Raw genomic sequence first — 21,247 nt, forward strand, 5'->3', positions numbered from 1 at the left:
TTACAACACCTCCAAAATCTCCATAATATCTCCAAAACTTCCAAAACCATTACAACACCCCTAAGACCTCCAGAACTCCTCTGACTTCTCCAAAACTCTTCCAACACCTCCAAACCCCCTCCAAAACTTTCCCAATATTGCCAGCACCACCAAAATCTCTCCAACACCTCCAAAACCATTACAACACCTCCAAAAGCTCTCTAATACCTTCAAAACCACTAAAACACCTCCCAGATCTCCCTAACACCTCCAGAGCTCTTCTGACTGCTCCAAACTCCCTCCAAGCCCTCTCCAGCCCCCGGCTGAGCCGAGGTGTCCCTGTGGCTCCAGGCTGGAGCTGGCACCTTGCAGGGCTCCCCTGGGATGTGCAGCTGCGGGCTCGTTACCATGGTGATCATTAAAAGGATAATCCCTTTATCAGCCTTTGTCATCCAGGCAGGGCTGGGTGCAGACACGTGCTCTGAGAGCTGGGGACAGCAGGGACAGGGATCTCCTGAGCCTCCCCAGCCAGGGAGCTGCTGCTTCCACCACTGTGGGGTGGGGATGGGATTTTCTGGGGTCTCTGAAAGAGAAGCAGCTCTGGGTGCCTGGGATGAGGAGGGAGGGACGGAGCAGCTGAAGGGAGCCTGAAGAAGGAACCTCCTGCTGATCTCCTGGATCCCTACAGGGAACCTTCTCCTCTATCCCACTTGTCCCTGCAAAGGCCAAGGGTGTGGAACAGCTTTCAGGGATGTCAGGCTGAGTTTTGCAAGACTTTGCTTTAGAAACCTCTGTCCCAAGGTGAAGGAATTATAAAGCATGGAAAGGTTTGGGTTCAAGGGACATTAAAGGTCATTTCATCCCACCCCTGCCATGGCAGGGACACCTCCCACTGTCCCAGGCTGCTCCAAGCCCTGCCCAGCCTGGCCTTGGGCACTGCCAGGGATCCAGGGGCAGCCCCAGCTGCTCTGGGCACCCTGTGCCAGGGCCTGCCCACCCTCCCAGGGAACAATTCCTAATTCCCAATATCCCATCCAGCCCTGCCCTCTGGCAGTGGGAGCCATTCCCTGTGTCCTGTCTCTCCAGGCCCTTACAAAAGATCTGTGCCCATCTTCCTTCCAGACCCCCTTTAGACAGATCCAGGTGTCCCCTTGCGCCTCACTCAGGAAACCCCAGGTCTGACATGGCCCTGTGAGGGACCTCCTGTTGTTGTTGATCCATGAAAAAACAAAGTCGGAATTCCCCATCAGCCTTCAGCATCACTGGAGCACAAGGAGGATCCTGTCCTGGGTATGTGGCCATGCCAGGCCCCTGCTTTTCCCATGTTGGAAATGCCATTTCTCAAAGAAAATCAGCAGGATTTTAATGCCAAGGCATTAAAAACCCCCAAACCAGTGGCTGTGCCAGCACTTGTTTCAATCTGGGGCTCCTCCATCCCTGAGGAGGGAGCAGCAGGGCTTGCACTGGGCCTGGAGCAGCCCCCAGGCTGGAGAAGCCACCCACCTTTTCTCTGAATTTATTTGGTAACTTTATGTTTTAAAAACACAGAAGGAATGGAAATGCCATGGAGCTGAACAGCTGTTTGGGGAGATGAAGGGAACAGGATTTGTGAAAATAATTTGTTACCACATGGTTTATCTCTCAATTTTTATTACAAACAGGCACTAAAATGCCTGTTCTTCAAGCTTCCTGCACTGCTCCAGCCTTGATTCCAGCCCCTTCAATCCCACATTCAAATATTCATCTCATTTAATTGCTTTATTCCTGTTTTGCAGCGTTTTGCCCTCAGGGTGAGTCTGAGCCTCATGCAGCTGCCTGTGCTTCCCCTCACATCCCTCCCCTCTGCTCCATCTCCTTTATTGTTCCTGCCACAAACTGAGCTGCAAAACCTTGGGAATGCCATGGAGAAATGAGCATTTTACTGCCCTGCCACCTCATGCAAAGCAATGTGATGAAAAGAGTTAAACTGTGTTTTATAAGTCCAACAAAGCAGCTTGGAAAAGTTTTGTCCACAAAGCCCCACGGCTCCCCACGGCTCCCAAGTTCCTTGGCAAGGAATTTGCTTATTTAGCAAGCTGTAAAAACCCAGCAGGTAAAAATTCCTGAGTCCAAATTCCCGAGGAAAGTACAAAAGTGGATAATTAATGATCTAAACCCAGCAGAGCCTGGGGACAGGGATGGGCCTGGGTCCTGCCTGGGTGCTGAGCTGGGCACACTGCTCAGGGTGAGGCACCTTTGTGGCTCTGTGGCCACTGCTGGTCCTGGCCAGGTGTTCCTGCCTCCATTCCTGCTCTGGGAATATTCACCCAGGATTATTCTGGGCTTCTGACACTGCTCATTCCCCTGGGAATTGTTTCCCAGGGCCCTCTCAAGGGTGGCTGCTCCCAGCCCACGGGGACTGGGCAGGTCCCCAAAGGACTCATGGAGGGCAGCACAGCAAACCCAGCCCCAGCCAGGCTTTGTGGGGCTGATGGCTTGAAAATATTTAAAATGGAGCCCTGGGAGTTCCTGCCGGTGTCCCAGGCAGCCCTGCCAGCAGCTCCAAGGCAGAGGAGCAGCTGGAATCAGGGCAGTTCTCTCCCTCTGCTCTCTTGCAGGTGGGGAGAAAGGACTCGTTCAGGCCGTGGCTTCTTTAGAACCCACACCAAGTTCAGTCTGTCCCAGCCTTCTTCCCAGACTTCAAATCCACCCAGACAGCCCAGCAGGATGTCCTGAGCTGCCCTTCTGGGCCTCTCCCTGCTCTCAGCATCCCACGGTTCTGGAGGACGCCGTGTCTTGCTGTGAACAGCCAGGTGTCTGCTGAGGAAGGGCAGGAGGAGCCTCCCTTGAAGTGGAAAAGGTAAACCCCCCCCACTCTGAATTATTGTAATTTTGAAATTAAGGGGCTCTCAGACAAAGATATGAGAGCATGAATAACAGCTCTTTACTAGGGAATAAAATAAAATAAAATAAAATAAAATAAAATAAAATAAAATAAAATAAAATAAAATAAAATAAAATAAAATAATAAAACAAAACAATACTGACAGAGTTAGAATACAACCTGTCCCCTGTGTGTCAGGGTGGTGGCACAGCCCCATCCCATGGGGGCTCAGCCCTCCTGCAGTGCCAGCTGTGGCTCTGCTGGAGCAGAGATCCTGCACAAGGGGGGAGTTTTCCTCTGCAGCTCCAGGGCTGCTGGAGATGGGCCTGGGCTCCCTCTGGCCATGCAGGGCAGCAGAAGCTGCTCCTCTGGCAATGCACTGGGCAAAGGCTGCTGTGCTGTGCCAGGCTCAGATTGTACCCAGGTAGGAATGCTTGGCTCCTCCCCTGGGCGCAGCATCTCCCCATGGGATGCTGGAATTGGATCAGCCCTGCAGGGACACTCAGTGGCCATGGACAGCAGAGATCTCCTGCAGGGAGGATTGGCTGTGGGAGAGATAAAGAAAAAACTGCCCATGAACAGCAGAGAACTGCCCCAGCTCTGACAGATCACAGAACACACAGCCCAGGCACATCTCACAGCCCTGGACACACCAGCAGAGCTGCAGGAGGTGCTGGAGGGGATGGTGGAACCTGGGTTCCCATGGGCAAAGTCTCATCCTCAGGGGTCTGTCCCTCACCAGGAGCTCCTGTGGAGCCCCACCTGGAGCCACATGGATTTGTGACTGGCCCTTTGGTCCAACACTGTGGTGGGATTTTATTTAGTGAGGCAGGAGGGTCCCATGTCCTCTTTTTCCAGGAAGCAGAGGGTGGAGGGGGAAGCCATGAGACACTGGGCACTCTCATCCTCTTCCCTTTTTCTCCAGGTTTTTGCTCCACTCTGCTCAGCTCATTAGCCAAGGCATTAAATTTTAACATTTTTGTTGCTCCTGCAGATGTGCTCCTGGTGAGTGGGTGCCTGGGTGGATGCCAGGCCCTGGCACCAGGGGACCAGGGGGCCTGGGGCACCTGATCCCATGGAACTCCCCCAGTGCTGCCTGGGGATGCTGGTGCTGCTTTTCCCAGCGCCCAAGGACCAGCAGGGAAAGAGGATCCTTGCACACACCTGCACAGCCCCAGTGGAGCCAGGCTGGGAGAGCTGGGGGTGCTCACCTGGAGAGGAGAAGGCTCCAGGGACACCTCAGAGCCCCTTGCAGGGCCTGAAGGGACTCCAGGAGAGCTGGAGAGGGACTGGGGACAAGGCATGGAGGGACAGGACACAGGGAATGGCTCCCACTGCCAGAGGGCAGGGATGGATGGGATCTTGGGAATTAGGAATTGTTCCCTGGGAGGGTGGGCAGGCCCCGGCACAGGGTGCCCAGAGCAGCTGGGGCTGCCCCTGGATCCCTGGCAGTGCCCAAGGCCAGGCTGGGCAGGGCTTGGAGCAGCCTGGGACAGTGGGAGGTGTCCCTGCCATGGCAGGGGTGGGGTGGGATGAACTTTAAGTTTCTTCCTCCCCAAACCATTCTGAGATTCCAAGAGTCTGTGAGACAAAATTGGAATCATCAGAGTCTCCCGGGGGCACAGGACCCAGAGCAGCACAGGCAGGATCTTTCTGGCCATGAGGAATTAAAAAGGCATCGATTTCTGCCATTAGTGGGGGTGTGGCCGGAGCAGGCAGAGCCACTCACTGAATTATTCAGGAGCGATGACGAAGCCCAAGGCCAGGCTGGGGAACCTCTCCCTGTTCTGCTCACCTTCCCAAGGACGTGGCTCTTGCTCCTGGCCCAGGACACTGGGGGGGACCAGGATTTGGTCCCAAGGACCTGAGGGACACCTGTTGGTCCCTGAGCCAGGCCCAAAGGATGGGGAACAGGGACACATGGACACATCAGGGCCTGTGTGACTCTGGGGGCTCCTGACCCAGCCTGGCCTGGTGTATCCGTGGAGCAGCTGGACACTGCCTGCAGCAATGTCCATTTTGGGACAAGGACACTCATGTAGGGGCAAAGGGACATTGCAGTGGGATAGGGACACCCATCAGTGGGCAGAGACACTGCTGTGGGGCAGGGACACTCATGTAGGGACAAAGGGACTCTGTAATGGGGCAGGGACACTCATCAGGGGGCAGAGACCCTGCAGTGGGGCAGGGACACTCATCAGTGGGCAGAGACATTGCTGTGGGGCAGGGACACTCATCTAGGGACAAAGGGACACTGCTGTGGGGCAGGGACACCCTCATGAGGCACCCCGGGGCTCCCTGCTGTGCCCTGTCCCACCGTGCCCGTGCAGGGGGGACACCCAGGGGGGTGGCACCTCTGCCACCACCAGCAGGCACGGCCACCCACAAGCACCCGGGTAAGAGATTTCCCCCCGATTGTGCCACGTCCCCTGTGCCAGGGCTGGGCAGAGCCTGGGGCTGTCGGGGCGTCACAGCCCGGGCTCCTCGGTGCCCTGGGCTGGGTCTGCCCGGTCTCAGCCCGTGCTGGCCAGCCCGGAGGCAGCAGCGGGCACCGGGAGAGGCGGCATTCGAGGAGTTAATTTCCATGCTCGCCGCGGGAGTCGGGAGCTATTAATACTCGCACGCTGCTTGAGCTGTCAGAGCGAGCGGCGGCTCCGCCGGTGAGACGAGCCCCGCGGAGCCGCCGCTCCACGACGGCACAACTTTCCCCCTCCGTCCGTGCGTCCGGCTGCCGGGCCCCGTGTCCTTCCAGACCCTTCCACACCGGGCTGGATCCTGTCAGAGCCCGCCGGACCCCACCTGCTGCAGGGACCCTTCCCGTCCCCGCTGCCCTGTGCCCCGGGACAGCCCCTGAGCCCCGCAGGGCTCGGCCGGTGCCTCGGCCCGCCCTGCCCGAGCCCCGGTGCCGCTGATGGCACCGCAGGTCCCTGCTGGCACCCCCTGAGGGCCGGGCAGGGCCATGGGGGCCGCGGTGGCGCTGGGCATCACCGGCCCCGGCCGGAGGGCGACGCGGGACGGGGCAGGGCCCGGAGCCGCCTCCGTGCCCGGGGAGCGGCGGGTCCCGGCGCTCAGCCCGGCCGTGTGAGGGCTCCCCGGCACCATGGCCCCGGCAGGGCCGGCCTGAGCCTCCGGCCACCGCCGGCACCGGGAGGAAGATGCCAGCAGCCCTCCGGCACTGCGGTCACCCTCGGCCGGGCGCCGCGGCCACCGGAGCCGAGCGATGGATTCCTTCTGCTTCGTCTGCTTCCAGAAAGAGGAGCTGCAGCCCCTGCACCTGCACAGGTGAGTGCCCGGGACAGCCCCGGCGGGGACACGGCGCTGCTGTGAACGCAGGGAGGGCACGGCACGGAGCGGGCACCGAGCCGGCCCGGCCCGGGGGCAGCGCCAAAGTTTCCTCGGGAGCGAGAGCATCCTCTCCCGAAAGAGGAGCCCGAGGCTGGTGCTGTGTGCACGGGATGTGCTTCCCTGGCAGCAGGGAACCGCTGGGCATCCCGTGCCGTGCTGTGCCGTGCCGTGCCGTGCCCATGGGAGCAGTGGGGCTGTGGGCAGTGCACCCAGGGCCTCCCAGAGCCATCCCAGAACCATCCCCAATCCATCCTGAAGCCGTCCCAGCCATCCCAGAACCATCCCCAATCCATCCTGAAGCCGTCCCAGCCATCCCAGAACCATCCCCAATCCATCCTGGAGCCGTCCCAGCCATCCCAGAACCATCCCCAATCCATCCTGGAGCCGTCCCAGCCATCCCAGAACCATCCCCAATCCATCCTGGAGCCGTCCCAGCCATCACTGCTCACCGGAGCAGGGGCCCTGGGCAGTCTCTGCTCCTCAAGGAGAGCCACAGGCTCCCCGAGGCCCGTCCCTCTGGGCAGCCGCCCTGGCGCTCGCCTCCCCCTTTCCCGAAATCTCCTCTGCCATGGGCGCTGCTGAGCCACAGCCAAGGAGAATGTGCGGAGCCGGAACGAGCCGGGCGGGCAGGCAGGATGCGAGGTGCGAGTGCTGGCACACGCTGTGCCCAACTGCTCCTCGGTGGCACTGAGCCACTGCCAGCTCCTGTGCCGCGCTGCCAGCCCCGAGCAGAGCCCCTCTCTGCTCCAGCCAGGCACTGCCTGTCCCCAGCGAGCTCTGGGGGGCTTCAGGGCCACCAGCTGGATCCATCCAGGCAGTCTGGCCTTCCTCACGGGTGGCAGGGAGCTGTAGGGTTTGTTTTGGTGTAAACCATGAGGTTTTGGAGCTCAGTTCCCATGAGTCGGTGCCCAGGTGGGGAACAGGGGTACCAGGGGCCGGGAGGGCCTGGCTGTGGGGGCACAGATCTCCCAGGGCTCCTGTCCCACAGCCCAGCCCGGGCTCGGAGCTGACCGGGGCACCCAGCCTGTGTCACACCACAAGTGGCATGGGCCTGGCACCCTCAGCCAGCCGGGGTGCCGGTGGTGGCCCAGGGTCCCCGGGGTGGCTGCAGGGACCGCCCCTCCCTGCTCGGGGACGGCGAGGGACGGACACCCATGGCTTGTGCCCAGAGGCTTCTCCCTGTCCTGCTCTGCTTCAAGGTGGGCTGCACTGGGGGGTGGGGGTGTGTCTGGTCCCTGAACACCCCCGGTTGTCACCAGCTTGTCCCTGAGTCTGTCTCCATCCCGTGGGGTCACAGCTGCCATCACCTGTCCCCTCCAGCACAGCCCCACTGTGGGGGCTCCCCGGGGTGACAGGAGGTGCTGCCAGAGGTGCTCCCTGCCCTGTCACTGCCCCTGACCCTGTCACCACCACCCTCTGTCACCACCACCACTGGCCCTGACCCTGTCCCCCGTGCCAGGGGCAGTGCGTGGGCCCCACGCGTGGGTGCTGTGCCAGTGGGTCTGTGCCCCATGTCTGTCCCCACGAGTTTGCCCCGTCATGTTTGTCCCCCCGTGTCTGTGCTCATGTCTTTTCACCTATGTCACCCCGTGTCTGTTCCCTGTCGCCGTCCCCCCGTGTGTCCATCCCCCTGTGTCTGTGTGTCCGTCCCCCGGTGTCTATGGGTCCGTCCCCCCGTGCCCGTTCCCGCAGCCTCTAGATGGTGCCAGGAGAACGGGCAGCGAGCGGAGGCGGCGGGCGGGCGGTGCCGGCTGCTGTGGGGGTACCGGGGTGCCAGGGCGGGCCCCGTGGCTCTCTCCGTGCTCCCAGCTCAGCCCCTCCTTCCCCTCGAAGAAACGCGTTGTGCTTCTTTCCCCGGGCAGCCCATCCCAAAGAGTCCCTCCGGTCCCGTCCGTCCCGGTGGCTGAGCAGCCGTCACCGTGTCCCGGGCTCAGCGCTATTCCCAAGGTCCCGCCTGCGCCCGGTGCTGCCCGGCCCGGGATCCATCCCCGGTGCGCTGTTCGGGATCCATCCCTGGGGCGCTGTGCCCGGTCCGGGATCCATCCCCGGTGCGCTGTTCCCGGTCCGGGATCCATCCCTGGGGCGCGGTGCCCGGTCCGGGATCCATCCCCGGTGCGCGGTGCCCGGACCGGGATCCATCCCCGGTGCGCGGTGCCCGGTCCGGGATCCATCCCCGGGGCGCTGTTCCCGGTCCGGGATCCATCCCCGGTGCGCGGTGCCCGCCCCGCTCGGTCCCCGCAGCCCCGGGAGCACGGCACGGGCTCCGGGCAGCCCCCCGAGGGTCGGAGCCTTGGCAGGGGCTCGGCGTGTGCCCATCGCCGCCAGAGCTGTCCCACAGCCCCTCCCTGCCCTCGAGAGCAGCCCCGGGAGGCCCCCCGGCTGTCCCCGCCCGGGGACACCGAGCTGGGGGCTCCGAGCCCCCGCCCCGGCTGCGGGAATCAGCCCCACCGCCCCTTTCCTGGGAATGCCCGAGGGTGGGCTCTGTCCCCAGGGACCGAGGGGACACCGAGGGGACCCGGGCTGGGGCGGGGGGGGAAAGGCCGGAGCCCCTGGGCTGAGCGGGTCCCCCCGCCCGGGCTGCGGCTCCCGGCGTGCTCCGCTCCCGCCTTCCTCCCTCCTTCCCTCCCTCCTTCCCCCCGCTGCTCCTTCCCAGCATCCCTGCAGCATCCCCGGCAGCTTTGGCTCCTGGCACCGGAGCGCGACAGGCGCGGGTGGCCGTGGCACCGGGGCCGTGTGGGGCTCAGCCCCTCGGCTCCCGCTCTGGCCGAACGATGGAGAAGGGACAAGCGACCTTCTCGCTGAATTCCGAGGGGATTCGGCACGCTGGGAATATTTTGGGCTTTCCAGGTCATTTCCCGCTGCCCACCCTGTCCAAGCGCATCCCACGATGTGCACCAGCCGGAGATTCCCTTTCCCAACACAAATCCCAGGAGCACTCGTGGTCCCTCGGGGAGGCGGGGGCTCTTTGCACGGTTTGGGATTGCACGAGGTGATAAACATGTTTGATCTGGCTCCTTTCATCTCGTTAATCTTAATTAGTTATTAATATTCCGGGAGTGCTTTGAAGACCACGAGCTCAGTGCGGGTGCTCGCTGGCACAACTGGTGTTACTATGGCTCGGTGTGCGTGTCACCCACGGGCCACCGAGGGACAGGGACACCCCAGAGGGACCTGAGGCCCCCCACGGAGCCCCATGGAACCCCCCGGAGTCACATGGAGCCCTGCTGGGCCCCACAGAGCCCCGCTGAGCCCCATTGAGCCCACAGAGCTCCACAGAGCCCCATGGAGTCCCAAGGAGCTCCCCTAAGCCCTACAAAGTCCCACGAGGACCTGCTGAAGGCCGTGGGGTCCCACAGAGCCCCACGAAGCCCTGCCAAGCCCTGGCAAGCCCCACGGAATGCCACGAGCCCTGCCAGGCCCAGCTGGTCCCGGTGCCAGCTCAGCCCCTGTTGTGCCCGGGGCACAGCACCAGGGTGGTGACACTGGGAGCTGACCCGCGTGTGGGGCGTGTGACAGAGTCCCTGCAGCCCCCCGTGGTCCCTGGGCCGGCTCCCCGGGCACCGGCAGCTCCCGCCTGACCTAGAAACAGCCCCGAGCTATAAATAGGGAGAGAGCTGACAGAGAGCTCGGAGGAGCCGCGAGCGGGAGGCTGCGGGAGCCAGGACGGCACCGCAAGGACAGGCAGGGGACACCCCATGGAGGTGGCTGTGCCTTTCCCTGTGTGCGCTGCCCAGCTCTGCCCATCTCGCCCGTTTTCCTCTTTCGCGCTCCTCCACTGCTCCTGCCCCGTGCCAGCCCCGCAGCGGCCGCTCCAACAGCGCCAGCCCCAGCCCAGCCCGGCTGGCCGGGCACCGCTCTCCGGCATTTCTCCTCGCAGCGCCGTCCCGATGCCTCCATCCCGCCGGGAATCAGCCCCCTTGGAGCGTCCCAGCCGCAGGAGCCGTGGCAGGACCCGAGCGGAGCAGGATGGAGGGGCCGGGCCCTGCCCGGGGCTGGCCGGGCCCCGTGCCCCGTGCCAGCTGCCAGAGGGTGACAGTGGCACAGCCGGCACACATTAAAGCGGAGTGTCGGAGTGTGATTCAGCCTCTTGCCTTAAAGTCATTCATGAAAAGCTTTAATTGCTCTGCATGCTCAGCGCGAGCGGAGCGGAGCCATCCGTGAGTCAGAGCCGGTGGCTCCCGGCCCTCCCCGCTCTCCGGGGGCTCGGGGGCACTGGCACGGCTCGGTCCAGCGGGCCGGGCACGGTTCGGGTGTGGGAACAGCCCGTTGTCCCCCTCGGAGGGGGGGGCAGCCCTGTGGGTCCCTTCAAAGTGGCATCGCGGGACCAAGGGACCTGGCACCCAGCTGAGAGACAAGGAAGTGCCAAAGCAAACCCTGGCCAGTGTTAAACCTCCCTGCTTGGCCTTGGTGGGCACAGAAGGAAAGCCGGGAAGACGCGGTGTGTCCAAGGATGCTCCAAGAGGGAGAGCAGTGCCAAGCCCTCGTCTTCCTCCCGGAGAGCTGTCACTGTCCCCCGGGCTGGAGGTGCCTGGAGCTCCTGGTGCCCAGCTCTGGCATCGCTTGCTGAAAGTGTTGCCAAATTTAAGGCACCTGAAGGGAAGCCCCCGTGATGTGTTTGCCTCATCTGGCATTCCCTGCTTGGCCTGAACGTTCTCACCATTCATGAGCTACAGGGGAAGCCACGTGCCCTGCACACACTGAGGAGCAGCATTTTGGGGGGCTGTCTGTGCCATGGTGGGCATCACCTGTGCCATGGTGGCTCAGAGTGCCCAGAGAAGCTGTGGCCACCCCATCCCTGGAGCTGTCCAAGGCCGTGTTGGATGGGGCTTGGAGCAGCCTGGAAGGTCCCACGGCAGGGGTTGGAATGAGATGATCCTGAAGGTCCCTTCTAACCCAAACCATTCCCTGACCCAGGGTGGGCATCACCCACCCACGGGGGCATCACCTGTGCCAAAGGAGACGGAACAGAGTCTGGGAGGGCTCGAGGGGAAGCAGCGGGCAGCAGGACACGATGCTGTGCCGGGCACTCCGGCTGCACAGCGCTGGGGACCCCCGGATCAATCAGCCTCGGGTGGGGTCGGGTGCGAAGCCGCCCCTGCGGAGCGCCGCTCCCATCCCCATTGTCCCCATTGCCGAGCTCTGCTCCGAGCCGAGCCCGCGGTACCGGAGCTCCGCGCCCGCGGGGAGGGGGCGGCTCAGCCCCGACCCCCCTTCCTGGGCTGCTCCCGCACCGACTCCCCCCGGTTACATCGGGGGGCGGGGACGAGCAGCGCCCCGCATCGCGCATCGCTCATTCCGCATCCCCCCATCCCCGCGGGGCCGGCGCCGGAGCCCCCCCGCGCCTCCCGCTCCTCCCGCTCCGCGCTCCCTCCCCGGGGCGGCGCCGGTGCCGGTGCGGGCGGAGCGCGGCGCGGGGCGGGCGCTGCCGGGGCTTGCGGGGGGCGCCGCGCTCCGCTCCCTCCGCTCCCTCCGCTCCCTCGGCTCCGCTCCGCTCCTCCGGCGGCGGCGGGGCCGCGGCATGAGGAGCCCGGCGGGGCGGGCGGAGCGCGGCGGCGGCGGCGGCGGCGGCGGCGGCTCCTCTCCCGCCGGGGACGGGGCGCGGCGGCGGCTCGCCCCTCCGGTAAGGCGGCGGTGCGGGGATGGGGCGCGGGCACGGGGCTGCGGGGATGAGGATATGGGGATGGGGGTGCGGGGATGGGGGTGCGGGGGGCGCTGCCCGCCCGGTGCCGAGGCCGCCCTTTGTTTGCCCGCACGGCGCGGGGAGGGGACAAAACCCCCATCCCGGTACAAGCGGCGCTCCGGGATGAATGGAGCGGGGTGGGCACCGCGCGGTGCGGGCGCTGCCCCCGGGATCGGTCGCCCCCCCCCGGCCCGGGTCCCTCCTGCGGCCGGTGGCACCTGCGCCCCGGGCGAGGGGGAGGGCCGGGGACGGAGGGGCGTGAGTGACACCGAGCGGTGCCGGGGCCGCGGGGCTGGTCCCCGGGGGCTGCCGGCGGGTTTGGGGGTGTCTGGAAGGGTGCACTGAGCTGGGAACAGGGGCAGGGGAGAGCAGGGAGAGGCGGCCTCGGGGGCAGCTCAGGCCATGTCCCCTCATGTCCCCTCATTGCGTCCCCTCACCACCTCCCCATCTCATCTCCCCTTGTTTCCCCTCATGTTCCCTCACCTCCCCTTGTCTTCCCTCACCAGCTTCCTGTTTTCCCTATTACCTCCCCTCACCTCCCCTCATGTCCTCTTGCCATCTCCCCTCATGCCCCGTCCATCATCTCCCCTCGTTTCCCCTCATTGTCTCTCCTCATTGTGTCCTCTCTTGTCCCCTCATCATCTCCCCGTGTCATCTCCTCTCGTCATCTCTCCTTGTCTCCCCTCGCATCCCTTCACCACGTCCCCCGCTGTCTCCTTGTGTCCCCTCACCGCCTGCCCCAGCTCCCCTTTCACCTCCTCCGCTGTCCCCCGCTGTCCCCGGGCCTCGGGGCCGGTCTCCATCCGAGCCCGGCGCTCCCGGGCCGCAGCGGGGAAGGGGGAGCGTGACCCACTTTCCTCCCGGTCCGGCCTCGCTGCCGCCGTGGCCGCGGGCGGGCGGCGCCAAGCGGGAGCCCCAGCACAGCTCGGGGACCGGGGACAGGGCGGCCCGGCCTCGGCACCGCTCTGTTCGGGACCCTCGGGGCTGGCTGTCCGTGTGCCGAGCCCCCGACCCGCCCGGTGTCACCGTGTATGTCACCGTGTGTGTCGCCGTGCCCTGCTGCGGGAGCAGAGCACGGCGGAGGTGGGAACATCTCCCCCACGGGAGCGCCCAGCCGGCGGCAGGCTGAGCTGGGGGCACACAAAGCCTTGCAGCGGAGTCAGGGCTGGGTTTGTGGCAGAGGGACGTGTCCCTGTTGTCGCCAGGAGCGAGCGGGGCCGGCTGGCCCTGCCGCGGGGTCGGGCAGGTGCCGCTCGCTCGGGGCGTTTGTCTTTGCAGATCCCAACCGTGCGGTGCTGTCGGCGCTGGCGGAAGAGTTTTTGGGAGGGAGATGATGACAGGCTGATGAAACCAATCAAACAATGAAGTAATCATAAGTCCCCGGTGCTGGCGGCGAAGGCGGGAGGAGCTGCAGGCTGGAGGAGCTGAGGTCCTAAGGAAGCCATCGTGCTCGGCAGCAAAAGCCCGGGAGGCCAGAAGCACTGAAAGGCAGCCAAGGTCCTGTCATCGGGGCCGATGGACAGAGACAGCCCCGTGTGCAGGAGGGCAGGGAAAATCCTGCGGGCAGCGCCGGGAGAGCAGAGCAGAGGGCGCAGGGGACGGTGGCAGGAAGGAGGAGCGGCGGAGGAGAGAGTCCCGGCACTGCTTGTTTGCTCTTCCCGAATCGGTGTGAGAAACCTGAATCCTGGGACCAAAGGCTGAGGAAGCTCGTCACAGGCTGCTGGCCAGGACGGGAGATGGTTCCTGCAGCGGGGGACACCACGGACGGGTGTGACAGGGCCTGACCGTGCCCTGCATCTGGAACATCTGCACTGGGAGAGCAGCTCCTGCCCGTGCCTGGCTGGGCTTTATTGGCTTTGCCGAAGAGAATCCTGCTGCCAGGCAGGCTGCTGTGCTCTGGGCAAGGAGCTGGTATGAGAATTGCTGGATACCCTGGAGCTCAGTGCCAGTTCAGCCCTGCACGGGGGGCACTGGGCAGTGCCAGTCACTGCGGGTGCCTCGCTGGAGCTTTGGTGCTGGTTCTGGTGTGTCCGTGGTGCTCCAGCCTTTCCAGCTGCTCTGGAGCCAGCTGCATATGGAGACCTGCCCCACCCATGGCCTCTGCTCCTCCTGGGCTGCAGGATGCTGCCAGAGGGGCTGTCCCCAAACCACTGCCAGCAGCCAATGTCCCTGTGCCATGTGTGACCTCCCGGACACACTCGCCTTGTCCTGAGAGGCTTTGCATGGCCCTGGGGTGGCACATGGGTGCAGGAATCCTTTCCCTGTGCCTGTTTTGCTGCTCTGGGTGAGGTGGGAGGTGGTGGCTGGCCTGGCAGGAGGCTGCCTGGCCATGGTGGTGCTGGTGGCTCTGAGCCCCGGTGAGATTCCTGTCCTGCCCCCACAGCCACGCTGTCCCCGTTAGGCCAAGGTGCCTTTGTGAGCCCTCCCTGGGCTGCAGCATGCCACAGCCCCTGGGAAGCACAGCTCAAATCTGCTGTGCAGGTCCCAGGGGCACGGAGGAGAGGACAGGATGTCCCTGGAACGGGGTCAGGCAGGAATGGAGGTGGCAGGGGCTGGAAATGCAGTGGGGAGGCAGCAGCTCAGTGTGGGGCATGGCCAAAGCACCGCTGGTCCCTCGTTCCAGTGACACCAGGGTGGTGCTGGCATCTGGAGAACTGGGAGAGGGGGTGGCTCTGGCAGGGCCCAGGGTGTGACTTTGCTGGCTCAGTGCGTTGTTTGGGGGAAACAGGGCAGGTTTGGAAGCTGGTTGGGTGTGGAGGGAGGGAGGTCCCTCCTGAGGGATGCCCTGGCCTCCAGCCTGCTGGGCCTGGATGGGAGTTGGTGTTATGTGCTCATAACTGAGGGTTTGGGGATGGGAAACAAGGAAATCAAATCTCTGCCAAGTGCAGGGACAGAGCAGCGTGGGCCTGTGCCCATCCCACTGCTGCATTTCACATTTCTCCCCTCTTTAAAGAGGAATCCGGGTTTTGCAGAGCCCCTGCCCTGCATAGGTTTTCCCTTCATCGAGTCCCAGCCCCCAGTGCTCAACCGTGCATCAGGCTCAGCCCAAACCCTTTTCCTGTAGCCTCCCTCAATAACTGGGTTGTTTTTCTATCAGTCTCTAATGTGGCCAGAGGGATTTTTTTCCCCTTTCCCTCTTAATTTCCAAGCAGCCGCCGCTCCAGCAGCCTTCTCTGCGGGAGCCTGGGGCAACTCCCCCGGGCGGCCTCTGCTCCTCTCAACGAGCTCCTAATGAGTTTGCAATTAGTTATCGGCAGAGCCGATGTGCCCAGGGCTGGAGCGGGATGTGCAGCGGGATCCAGAGCAGGGCAGAGCATCCCCGGCAGGGAACAGCGCTGGGGCTGTGCCTGTCGGCTCCGGGCAGGACGCTGGGCTGTGGCCATGGGACAATGTCCTTCCGGGATGTGCTCCACGGTGCTGGGGATGGAGCCGGGAGCTTGGGGAAGAGGAGCGGCAGCTGCCGACGGGAGACGAGTGGCTGCCTATAAATACCTGCCAGGGAGCAAGGAAGAGGTGGGTGGATTATCCTCCTCACTCAATGAGATAAACGGTTCTGAAGCTTAAACACAGAACAATTTTAGTCTGAATAGTAGGAGAAATGGCTCAGGATGCGGAGATGACGGCAGGAACCGCCTGTGGTGCGCGGCAGGTCCCGGGGCCACGCGGCAGCAGCTCCGCTGCCTCTTTGTCACTCCGGGACCTTGGGCCGCGGGGGCTCGGCCGGGATGCTCATCCCTCCTCCCTGCGTGGGAAAGCTCCTTCGGGAGCACCTGGAACTGAGTGGAGAGGGTGTGTTTGTCCTCCCTGGGACGTGGGGCTGCCTCCCTTCCAGGGTTTTGGGGCGGGAGAGGAGCTGGGGTGCCGGGAAAGGCCCCGCTGTGGCTCTGGAGTGACCCGATCTGGCGTGGGGCCACACCCGTGTTCCTTGGTGGGACTGGCCTGGCTGCAGAGGGAAATGGGACCTCAACCCGGCCAGACCAAGCTGGTGGCACCTCCTGCCACACTGGCACTGCCATCCCCGCTATTCCCGCTGTCCCTGGGAGCGCACGGCGCTGGAACCGAGCCCTCGCTGCCTCCCGCTGCCGCCCCGCTTCGCTGCTCGCATCAAACCCAACATGTTTCCAAAAGCTTTCAATTTTTAATGACAACTTCTGTGTTTGTGCTTTCCGTGGCCTCGGCGTGTCGGAGTTTTGGTCGCCGCCGCTGTTTGGCTCCTCCTGGGTCGGTGCTGGCCCCGTGGTGCTCCCGTTAGCCCCGGCCAGGCGGGGCTGTCGCTGTTCGGAGCTGCCCGCGCGGGATCCCGGCCTGTGCCCATCCCTGGCAGCACATCCCGGTGCCAGCTGTGCCAGCCCAGCCCCAGCACGGCTCCGGACTGCGCGGGATCCCCGCTGCCCGTGGGTGCTCCTCGGTTCCTGCCTGGGAAGGAGACACCTGGAAACCCCAACAGGCTGAGCCACGGGGAAAAACAAACAGCCCTTGACTAGGAGAGCACTTCCACAAGCTGCCAGCCCTCCCTCTCCTCTCTCCCATCCAACCAGCACGGTTTTTCCCCAAACCCAACCTTCCCGACTTGAATAATTGCATTTCAATGCCGGTTAATTAAGGGACATTGATGAGCGCAGCCGTAAATCCAAGCGTAGCCGGAATTCTTCGTGCAGGATGCTGGGGGCTGTTCTCAGTCCTGCCTCCAGCGAGCTGCTGCTGATCCACCTCCACCTCCAGCACCCAGACGCTGAGATGGTGCTCCTCTGCCAGGGGGCCAATGAAACACTATGGAGATGAGCTGCTTCGGAGATCTTATGAGTCAAACTGTTACATTTTTGGAACATCATGATGTTGAAGTTCCTTTTCTATTTTTTCCCCAACTTCCCAGGGAAAAAAATATAACTATAATAAGTGAAGAAGCTGAGCTTTGGTTTGGGATGACAGGCAGCATGGTGGGGGGAAGGAAGGAAGGAAGGAAGGAAGGAAGGAAGGAAGGAAGGAAGGAAGGAAGGAAGGAAGGAAGGAAGGAAGGAAGGAAGGAAGGAAGGAAGGAAGGAAGGAAGGAAGGAAGGAAGGAAGGAAGGAAGGAAGGAAGGAAGGAAGGAAGGAAGGAAGGAAGGAAGGAAGGAAGGAAGGAAGGAAGGAAGGAAGGAAGGAAGGAAGGAAGGAAGGAAGGAAGGAAGGAAGGAAGGAAGGAAGGAAGGAAGGAAGGAAGGAAGGAAGGAAGGAAGGAAGGAAGGAAGGAAGGAAGGAAGGAAGGAAGGAAGGAAGGAGAAGCTGGAGATCTGACTCAGCCTTATTGGGAAGGGGCTGGGAGGATCCTTGTGTGTGAGCCCGACCGTGGGGTGCTGCAGGTGCTTTGTGGGGTGTCTGGCACCATTTGGGGTGGCTGTGACAGCCCCTGCGTGGGGCTCAGCCCGTGGGCACCACCTGGGCTCTCTCTGCCCATCCTCACCCACCTGCAGCTCCCGAGTGCCCTCCCCATGTCCCTGCCTGCCCAGGGTTTGTGCTTGTGCAGTGATGGAGTGCCCTGAAGACATCAGAGGAGATGCTGGGGTGGTTTCACTGCTCTGGTGGTGTGGTGGGTGACTCTGAGCTTGGATCTTGCTGTGGGAATGGTCAGAGTGTGGAGAAAACCATCCCTGGTGTGTTGGGAGTGAGGAATGTTGGTGCTGTTGCCCATGTGCTGCTGGCTGGGCCGGCCTCTGCTCGGCTTTGGTGAGATCCCACCAGGAATGTGCACCCAGCTGTGGATCCCCAGCACAGGAAAGACATGGATATGTTGGAGCAAGTCCAGAGGAGTTACAATGATGATTATTGGGATGGAACACCTCCGCTATGAGGAAAAGCTGAGAGAATTTGGATTGTTCAGCCTGAAAAAGAGAAGACTCTGGGAAGACCTCAAAGCCCATTTCAGTGCCTCGAGGGGCTCCAGGAGAGCTGCAGAGGGATTTGGGACAAGAGCCTGGAATGAGAGGACAAGAGGAATGGCTTCCCACTGCCAGAGGGCAGGGCTGGATGGGATATTGGGAAGGGATTCTTCCCTGGCAGGGTGGGCAGGCCCTGGCACAGGGTGCCCAGAGCAGCTGGGGCTGCCCCTGGATCCCTGGCAGTGCCCAAGGCCAGGCTGGATGGAGTTTGGAGCAACCTGGGATTGGGGCAGGTGTCCCTGCTCATGGAACAAGACTGGCTTTAAGGTCCCTTCCAACCCCAAAGCAGTCTGGGATTCTGGGATTCTCCACACTAGTCTGGCACCCTGGCTGGTGAAGGCCAGGAGCTGGTGGATGGTCAGAGAGATGTGAGGGAGGGATTTGCTGCAGTGTCATTGTGTCCCCTTGGTGCCAGGGCAGGGCCCTGGTTCCACTCTGGAGCTCCCCCAGCTGGGGTGAGGCTCAGCTCCAGAGGGGCTCAGTATGGAGCGGACAGGGCTGGCTCTTGGGGTCCCCACTGGGGACACAGCAGGAGAGGGGACCCCCAAAGGGCCTTAGCTCCTGTCCTGCAGCATGGCTGGGAACACACCAGGCCTGAGAAAATGTGTCCATGCCTGTCCCTGTTTGTACCCACGTGTGTCCTTGTCCCTGTCTCTGCCATGCCTGGACCCCTCCCTTTGCCCCCAAACACCCACACGGCTGCAGCCCCCATGGAGGCTGGAGCATCCCCTCCAGAGCCATTGGGTTGGTGGCCCTTGGGACAGAGGGGTGGCACACAGTGGGGGCTGCTCAGCCCAATCCCCCTTTGCCATGGCTGGAACCCAGGGAAAGGGATGGGATGGGATGGGATGGGATGGGATGGGATGGGATGGGATGGGATGGGATGGGATGGGATGGGATGGGATGGGATGGGACAGGACAGGATGGGGTGGGATGGGATGGGATGGGATGGGATGGGTTAGGGTTAGGATGTGATGGGATGGGATGCGATGGGATGGGATGGGATGGGACGGGACAGGACAGGATGGGGTGGGATGGGACACCATGGCCCTGCAGCCCCACGGAAGCAGTGCCACCTGTGCCTTGCAGCGCAACCATGAGCGCGGGCTCGATTGAGCAGGAGCCGTCGCGCAAGCTGGGCTGCTGCGGGGTGCCCCTGATCACCGAGGACATGCAGTCCCTGGCCATCCGCACCCTCTCGGGCACCGACATCACCAAGCACTACGACCTCATCCGCGAGCTCGGCAAGGGCACCTACGGCAAGGTGGACCTGGTGTCCCACAAAAGCACAGGTGAGGCCAGTGGGGCGTGGGCTGGGAATGGGGTGCTGGGTCTGTCCCAGCCCAGGGCTCACTCCTGTCCCCTGCCTTCCACAGGCACCAAGATGGCCCTGAAGTTCGTCAACAAGAGCAAGACGAAGCTGAAGAACTTCCTGCGGGAATTCAGCATCACCAACACGCTCTCCTCCAGCCCCTTCATCATCAAGGTCTTTGACGTGGTCTTCGAGACCGAGGACTGCTACGTGTTCGCTCAGGAGTACGCCCCCGGCGGGGACCTCTTCGACATCATCCCGCCCCAGGTGGGACCCCAGCACCTCCCATGGAGCCTCTGTGGGATGTGGGGGCTCAGGGGGTGCTGAGCAAAGCTGCCCCTGTGCTTTGTGCCCATGTGGGAGGGGCTGCAGGGACTGGGCACCCCCATCTGGGCTGGGCTTGACCACAAGCACCTACAAATAAATGTGGGGCCCATCACCCATCTTCTGGGTGGCCTAAGATCCATCACCTATCCATAGGATGGCCTGAGACCCATCACCCTTCTCCTGGGGAAGCTGTGGCTGCCCTATCCCTGGAAGTGTCCAGGGCCAGGTTGGATGGGGCTTGGAGCAGCCTGGGATAATGGAAGGTGCTCCTTCCCAGGGCAGAGGGTGCAACTGGACGATCCTTAAGGTCCCTTCCAACCCAAACCATCCTATGGGGGAACCTGTGACCCGCCACCCATCTCTTGGGTGACCCATGGCCCACCACCATCCCCTGCCCCAGAGCACCCACGACCATCAGCCCACAGAGCCGTGGGTGTAGGGGCCGGGTGGGTCCCCCCGGGGCTCGCTGGGGGTGGCTGATGCCGTGTCCCCCCCGCAGGTGGGGCTCCCCGAGGAGCTGGTGAAGCGCTGCGTGCAGCAGCTGGGCCTGGCCCTCGACTACATGCACAGCAAGAGCCTGGTGCACCGGGACATCAAACCGGAGAACGTGCTGCTCTTCGACCGCGACTGCCGCCGCGTCAAGCTGGCGGATTTCGGCATGACACGCAAGGTGGGCTGCCGGGTCAAGCGCATCAGCGGCACCATCCCCTACACGGCCCCCGAGGTGTGCCAGGCCGGCCGGGCCGAGGGCTTCGCCGTGGACACCAGCATCGACGTGTGGGCTTTCGGGGTGCTCATCTTCTGCGTGCTCACCGGGAACTTCCCCTGGGAGGCGGCGGTGGCGTCCGATGCCTTCTTCGAGGAGTTTGTGCGGTGGCAGAAGGGGCGGCTGGCGGGGCTGCCCTCGCAGTGGCGGCGCTTCACGGACAGCGCCCTGCGCATGTTCCAGCGCCTGCTGGCCCTCGACCCCGAGAAGCGCTGCCCCGTCAAGGAGGTTTTCTACTTCATCAAGTGCGACCTCATGGCCGAGGTGCGGTGCCGGCCCTCGTACCGCTCCCGCAAGCACGCCAGGGACAAGCTCCCGGCCGGGCCCCACTGCCACGAGGCCGGCGGCTCCTGCACCCCCGCCCCGCTCAAGAGGACCGTCCTGACCGAGGGGAGCGGAGCGGCCCGCCCCGAGCCCGGCGCAGCCGCCGCGGGCACGGCCAGCAGGACAGACGGACGGCAGGACAAGGGCAAGGGGCAGATGGTCCTGGCCACAGCAATAGAGATCTGCGTGTGACGGCGGCGCCTGGCGGCTGCGCGACCCGCCCGTCCCCCGGCCCGGGGACAGGCATGGCGAGCACGTCGCGGTGGTGCTGGTGGCACGAGCCGGGACCGGGCTCTGGGTTTCCCAAAGGAAAAAAAAAAAAAAAAAAAAAAAAAAAGGAAAAGAAACACGATGGAAGAGGAAAAGGACAGAACTGGTTGCGCTCTGTAGCGCCAAGGATGCCGATCCCCCCCGCCCCGCCTGGGCGAGGCCAGTGGTGGCCGGAGCGCAGCCGAGGGCACCGCTCGCTGCTGGGGAGGCTGGGGGCACCCACAGCCCTGGCACGGCTGCGCTGCCCCCTCCGAGGCTCCCCGGGGCATGGGGAGGGGTCTCCCAGGGCGGGGAGGGAGAGTCGGGGGCAGCGGGCGGCTCTGTGGCTCTGCCCCAGCCCTGCTCCACCCCGCCCGGGAGCGGGAAGGCCGATGACCCTGCACCGTGGAGGAGGCCTTTGGGGGGTTTGGGTGGGTGGGGATTTGCCCTCTTCCAGCGGCCCCTGCCGCGCTGCCGGGGGCCGGGA

General features: G+C 63.5%; 1 protein-coding gene across 3 annotated transcripts; it reads left to right on the plus strand.

Moving 5' to 3' along the window:
- The first annotated feature begins 5,992 nt into the window (after positions 1–5,992).
- On the plus strand, positions 5,993–21,170 carry SBK1 (SH3 domain binding kinase 1). Of its 3 annotated transcripts, none has more exons than XM_066561095.1 (4): positions 5,993–6,124; positions 18,872–19,074; positions 19,159–19,361; positions 19,921–21,170. In XM_066561095.1, the coding sequence occupies exons 1-4, from the start codon at positions 6,063–6,065 to the stop codon at positions 20,701–20,703; spliced, it is 1,251 nt and encodes a 416-aa protein (XP_066417192.1). In that variant the 5' UTR covers positions 5,993–6,062; the 3' UTR covers positions 20,704–21,170. The 3 variants fall into 3 exon arrangements, with proteins under 3 accessions (XP_066417192.1, XP_066417193.1, XP_066417194.1); XM_066561096.1 differs by lacking the exon at positions 5,993–6,124 and adding an exon at positions 11,734–11,807; XM_066561097.1 differs by lacking the exon at positions 5,993–6,124 and adding an exon at positions 13,191–13,778.
- The last annotated feature ends 77 nt before the right edge of the window (positions 21,171–21,247 follow it).

The sequence above is a fragment of the Molothrus aeneus genome, chromosome 16 (assembly GCF_037042795.1).
Source record: "Molothrus aeneus isolate 106 chromosome 16, BPBGC_Maene_1.0, whole genome shotgun sequence".
Taxonomy (NCBI): domain Eukaryota; kingdom Metazoa; phylum Chordata; class Aves; order Passeriformes; family Icteridae; genus Molothrus; species Molothrus aeneus.